Below are 6304 nucleotides of genomic sequence, written 5' to 3' on the forward strand. Positions count from 1 at the left end.
TATGGCAGAGGCACAACAGGAACAAGAGAGGCAGGCGAACAAGACTTGGAGGGAAGCATAGAGCCTTCGAGTAGGGGACAAAGTTTGGCTAAAACTTGACTAGCAGTACAGTACAGGGCGGAGCTCTAAGAAGCTTGATTAGAAGAACGCCAAGTATACTATGATTAGAGTAGTCGATAGCCATTCGGTTCAGCTGGATACCCCGCCTGGCCCTCACCCAGTATTCCATGTGGACAGGTTGAAACTCGCCAGCAACGACCCACTGCCAAGCCAAGCCCAAGACGACGAGCAGCCGCAGCCACTGCAGGTGGACGGAGAAGACGAATGGGAGGTAGAGGACATTGTAGCAGAAGAGGTACGCCGCCGCGGAAGGGGGCGTAAGCTATACTACGAGGTAAAATGGAGAGGCTTCCACCAAACAACGCTCGAACTAGCAGACCTGCTAGTAGACGCGGAAGCAGTAGACTGATAGGAGGCCTTTACAGAGACAAAACGGGACAGTAAAGGCCGCCTCCTAGAAGGGTTCTAAAGAGACGGTGCGACTCTAGCCAAAGGAGGGGGTATTGTAACGGGCTAAGCGCCCTTTAGATAGCTCCTTGATAGAATCTTGGTGTTGTTGCCTAAGCAACGCTTAGATAACAAACGCTGGGTTGTACCCTTATAACCTGGCATCTACGTGTCGCCCAAGCAGCGCTTAGATAACGCGCACAAGCACTTAGCATAACCTTTCTCTAACAAGTAAATAAACACTGCGCGAGGTAGAGTAGATAGCTCTCTATCAAATACAATCCTTGTATACCCAAGCGTTTGCTCCACGGAGCGCAGCCCCTTACACTCGCTTAGCCTTAACTATTACACGCATAGTAATAGCCTCCTCTTCTAGTTTTGTTAGGCACCTTACTAGTAGCTCCTAATCGCTTTAAGGGCGCTATCTAGCTTATTAACGCTAAATTATTATTTATAGGACGCTATAGGTAGTAGTAGCACGTTATTTACTCTAAATTTATTTAAAATTAAGATTAGTAATAGTAAGAAATAGATCTACTTTAGTATAAGTTTTTAACGCGTTGCGTTATTAAGACATTACGCGTTGTTGTTGCAAAGGTAGGATATTATAGGGAAGTGGCCTACATACTAGGGTGGCCCGCTTACTAGTGAAACACGTTAAACTAGTTAAACACTTAATATATTATAACCTTTTTTATACTAAAGCTATTATAACTTCATTGATAGGCTATAAATAAGTATATTAGTAATTAGCTATTATTTATATTTATCTTTTCTACTATTTTAGCTTTTAAAAGAATAAGATTTAGATACCCTAAAAAATCATTTTTTAATATATATATCTTTATAGAATTTTAATATAATTACTTTCAAAGCTAAGATTTTACTATATAATTAAGAATTATATATAAATTACTTCTATATTTCTAAAAAGCTTATAGCTAAGAAAACAAATCAACTTTTTTTTTCTTTCATTAATAATAAAAAATTTAAGTAATAAATTATAGATAAATAGAAAATAAAATTTATATCATACTATAGTCAATACTATATGAGAAATTGGAGTATTTAGCTTACTAGTTCATTCTTATTAAGTACTTATATTATATAGCTTTTCTTTCTTTATGTTCTTATATATATATCTTTTTATGGCTACTTAGTAAAAATTAAGTCTACTATACTAAACTACTAGCTCTTGTTATTCTAAATCTACGCCTTCCTTATTTTTAGCTATCTAAATAGCTAAGTTATTTAAGTTTTAAAATCTCTATTTTTTTTAAACACTTTTTTTTACTGTCACCCCTCTGTAGTGTAAATAGCATGATGCTGACATCTCGATTCCAGCCTTTGAATAGGCGCAGTCAAATCCCAACCTTCGATCAAACGATCATCCTGCCGGCACAACTATCATTCCCAGATCCTGCCCATGCACCCTACACCACTGCAGTCTGTGAACCGCGTGCCTTGCACGCACGTTGACTGGAAGAACCACCACTCGTAACCACAGCAGCACTCGAAGAAACACTACTACATTCCCCATCCAACTCCGCTGGCCCCGCCCCAACCGCAACCAGCTGCCCAAACCCATCAACATCAGCCATGGTAACGCACCACGCTCGACTAACAGGTACTTCTGATGGCGTTGCTACCGGCCCAGCAGTAGTGGCATACGGATACCCATAGAATGTAGGCGGAGAACTGCATTCGCCGTTTGCAGCGGCAGGCCCGCCGGCAATGGTGATTGGAATGCCGTTTCGATCCATGTCGGCAACTGTGACGCACCAGGTTGCGTTTGCGTTTGCGTTTGTGGGGGTTTGTGTCGAAGCGGATGGAGGGGATGAAAATGGGTGTTCGCTACTTATTGTGGGGGCCAGGGACGGTGGAAAAGGGAGCAAGGTCGTGATTGTTTGTGTGATGATCAGAGATGTCAACAATCAAGCTCATCAAGCCGAGCTAACGCGATATAGTAATGATTAGGCCTAAAAAAGCTAGCCTATTACTGTATCAAGTTAGCTCGGCTTGATGAGCTTGATTGTTGACATCTCTGGTGATGATGATTGTGACGAGGGATGTGTTGCTGGAGAGGCTTGGTGGAGGAGAGGGTGTAGGGCGTGGTGTCACTGTAGTTGTTTCGAATACTGTAGTGTAGCTTGTGCTTGATTTGGCGGTCGAGGTGCTACTCTGTGCTGTTCTGGTATCTGGCTGCGTGTTCGAAGATACTGGTGTAGATGTAGTGTTTGCGATAAAATGCATGTTGAAGCCAGTGGACATGTTAGAGGCCGACAGGATAGGCTGGGGTACAAGGGGCGAGCTTGCTGGGGGAGCTGCTGGAAGATGCCGTTTGGGTGCTCCACAGCCCAAATTGTTGATACGGGGTTTGCGTGAAATGGTATCGATGAGGCTCCAGTCGGCTTTTTGATCCGGCGTAGAATCCTTGAGCAGTTCATACCAGAACGTTGTGTATTTGCCGAAGACGGCGCATCCGGTTTCAGTCCAGAATCTCTGGAGCTCGTCTACTCCGGCAATAGCTTCACCGTGCTGTTCTGTGTCAGCTGACGGCCAGCCCATTTCTGCAATCCAGATCGGTCTGTCGCCGGCGCGCTTCTCGACGTCTTGTAGAGAGCCTAAAAAGCTCGTGCTGGCTGTGTCGATGCTGTCTTTGTGCCAGTATGGGTAAGCGGTCACGCCAATGAAATCGGCTTTATTTACCACAGCGTGCTTGGCAGTATCTACATGGCCGATGGGCTTATTCTTCATGTACTGTGCAAAGGAAGATGTTGCAATGCCTTTCTTTACTTGGCTAATAGCTTGCCCGACAACATCTGCTGTGACGCCCAGCTCGCCAGCTTCCTCGGCGCGATAGACATCCTCACTACCCACAGCGAGTCCAATGATCAGATCAGAAAGTGCTTGGCCGTGCTGTTTGAATCCTTTCTCCAGTGCAGCCATTTCATTCCTGATATTCTCATCGGGCAAGGCGCCCTTTTGTGCCGGCGTGATCCAAAATCCCAGCAACAGGTTAGTCTTGGATTCTACAGCTGCGTCAAATGCTTCGGTTGGTTCGTTGAGTGTCCCAGCGGCTCTACACGTGAATAAACGCGCACTGTCGAACGGTATGTCGGTGGTGAGGTTCTTAGCGAGGTTGAAGCCATCGAGAAAGTCGGCTTTCTTTTTGGCATTCGCTTCTACACTCCAGAAGGCGCCATAGTTGAAGCCTGTGTATATCTTGCTCGTGGCCTGCGCAAAGCTTGGTAGGAGAAGGAGAGGGCTGATTAGCAGGTACTTCATTGGGTTGACTTATTGCTTGGGAAATAGGAAAAGAAGGGGTGGAAGGGTCAATCGAGAGTAGAGAGGGTCAGTCAGCACGCCGTGTATAGTCAACTCGAACATGGTGAATTGCTATACTATTGACAGACATGTTTCCATGCTATTATTGAAGCTATTGTTTGTGACGAGCCATTCACAGGGGTAGACGTGAAACACGTCCTTTGTAGCGATTGAAGTGAATGGAGGGGTTCAATGGAGCCACAATGAAATGAGCTTGGCAGCAGGATTTCTTCATATAGAAAATCTTGTGGTATGCATCTTCAGGAAGTAGACAAAGTTTAAGTGTGACCGCATTGCTGCTGGAAGGATGCTTTATGATGTGGGATTTGTTTCCGGTCATCATTTAGAAGCATCCGAGGCAGTCGAAAGGCGGTGCGCCTAGCGCATGTAAGCATGCCAAGCCACATCATCATCGTACCCCTCATTGGTCGGCTGCCCCAACGGAGAGGCGTCCGACTCCGCGTTCTCCGCCTTCCGAGCTCGCATTGATAAATCGTTGCCGCGACATTCTGAGGACGTGAATAGCCAGCCACAATGTCTCTCGCACGCTTCGGAGGTCCTCTCGCGCGCGCAAGGTGCTCGCCGCAGCCGCAATGGCATGCAGCGTATGTTTTTCCCCAGTAATCATAGCCCCTCCGCCGAGACTGACTGCTCCAGACGTGCCCTCTCCAGCTCCACACTCCGCTCCGCCAAAGCGGACAATGAACTCAATTCGGTCAGCAGGCACATTACCCAGCCCAAGTCGCAGGGCGCCTCGCAGGCCATGCTGTACGCCACGGGTATGAGCGAGGAGGACATGAACAAGGCCCAGGTCGGCATCTCGTCTGTGTGGTACTCGGGCAATCCGTGCAACATGCACCTCATGGACCTGAACAACAAGGTCAAGGAGGGTGTAGAGCGGGCGGGGCTATTGGGCATGCAGTTCAACACCATTGGTGTCAGTGATGGTATATCCATGGGTACAAAAGGCATGCGCTACTCGCTGCAGTCGCGTGAGGTTATTGCAGACTCAATTGAGACTGTCATGGGCGGCCAGTGGTATGACGCCAACATCTCCATCCCCGGCTGCGACAAGAACATGCCTGGTGTCATCATGGCTATGGGACGCGTCAACAGACCTTCGCTCATGGTCTACGGCGGCACCATTCAGCCCGGCTGCGCAAAGACTCTCGAAAACCAACAGATCGACATTGTCTCCGCCTTCCAGGCGTACGGACAGTTCATCACGGGTGAGATTACCGAGGATCAACGTTTCGACATTATCAGGCATGCTTGCAACGGACAGGGTGCATGCGGAGGCATGTACACGGCAAATACAATGGCTACCGCGATTGAAACCATGGGCATGTCGCTCCCTGGCTCTTCTTCGAACCCGGCCAACTCCAAGGCCAAGATGCTCGAGTGTCTAGCCGCCGGTGGCGCCATCAAGAACCTGCTCAAGGAGGATATCCGGCCTAGTGACATTATTACCCGCCAAGCGCTAGAGAACGCCATGGTTGTCATCAGCATTACTGGTGGCTCGACCAATGCTGTTCTTCACTTGATTGCCATTGCCGACTCGGTTTGTCTCAAGCTGACCATTGACGATTTCCAGAGCGTCAGTGACCGCATCCCACTGTTGGCCGATTTGAAGCCTTCTGGCAAGTACGTCATGGCCGATATTCACGACATTGGTGGCACACCATCACTTTTGAAGTTCCTGCTGAGGGAGGGCCTTCTTGACGGAAGCCAGATGACCGTCACTGGTAAGACGCTGAAGGAGAACTTGGAGACAGTCAAGGACTTCCCTGCCGAGCAGAAGATTATCAGGCCGCTCAGCGAGCCTTTGAAGTCGACTGGTCACTTGCAGATCCTGAGAGGATCTCTTGCCCCCGGTGGCTGCGTTGGCAAAATCACCGGTAAGGAGGGCACACAGTTTACCGGAAAGGCAAAGTGCTATGATGCCGAAGACGACTTCATTACCGCTCTTGAGCGCGGTGAAATCAAGAAGGGAGAGAAGACGGTTGTGGTTATCCGATACGAAGGCCCCAAGGGCGGACCTGGTATGCCTGAGATGTTGAAGCCCAGCTCCGCCATCATGGGCGCTGGCCTTGGCAAGGATGTTGCACTCATCACAGATGGTCGCTTCAGCGGTGGCAGCCACGGTTTCTTGATTGGCCACATTGTGCCTGAGGCGCAGGAAGGGGGCCCTATTGGTCTTGTCCAGGACGGCGACGAGATCACTATCAACTCTGAATCGAACGAACTGAATATCGGTGTTAGCGAACAGGAGCTTGCTGAGAGGAGAAAGAAGTGGACCGCACCTCCACTGAAGTACCAAAAGGGTACACTGTTTAAGTACGCGCGCTTTGTCATGGATGCCAGTCAAGGCTGCATCACCGACTCGGAATGATTTTAATGATATCACGCCATGCTAAAATTCAATTTGTAAGTACGTAGGTTTGGCCGTAGTAGGCCAGAAAAGCAGTTT

General features: G+C 48.2%; 3 protein-coding genes across 3 annotated transcripts; 1 reads left to right on the top strand and 2 right to left on the bottom strand.

The window, feature by feature from the left end:
- Positions 1-1940: 1940 nt before the first annotated feature.
- SETTUDRAFT_33529 (uncharacterized protein) lies at positions 1941-2270 on the bottom strand (the record flags this gene model as incomplete). Its single annotated transcript, XM_008030609.1, has 1 exon — positions 1941-2270. One exon carries the CDS (start codon positions 2268-2270, stop codon positions 1941-1943), a length of 330 nt encoding a protein of 109 aa, XP_008028800.1.
- Positions 2271-2683: 413 nt separating this feature from the next.
- On the bottom strand, positions 2684-3795 carry SETTUDRAFT_33530 (glycoside hydrolase family 17 protein; the record flags this gene model as incomplete). The annotated part of the gene is made up of 2 exons (XM_008030610.1): positions 2684-2726; positions 2777-3795. The coding sequence occupies 2 exons, from the start codon at positions 3793-3795 to the stop codon at positions 2684-2686; spliced, it is 1062 nt and encodes a 353-aa protein (XP_008028801.1).
- A 563-nt stretch (positions 3796-4358) lies between these two features.
- On the top strand, positions 4359-6304 carry SETTUDRAFT_43080 (uncharacterized protein). Its single transcript, XM_008030667.1, has 2 exons — positions 4359-4439; positions 4492-6304. The coding sequence occupies exons 1-2, from the start codon at positions 4369-4371 to the stop codon at positions 6224-6226; spliced, it is 1806 nt and encodes a 601-aa protein (XP_008028858.1). The 5' UTR covers positions 4359-4368; the 3' UTR covers positions 6227-6304.

This window comes from Exserohilum turcica, assembly GCF_000359705.1.
Source record: "Exserohilum turcica Et28A unplaced genomic scaffold SETTUscaffold_5, whole genome shotgun sequence".
Taxonomy (NCBI): domain Eukaryota; kingdom Fungi; phylum Ascomycota; class Dothideomycetes; order Pleosporales; family Pleosporaceae; genus Exserohilum; species Exserohilum turcicum.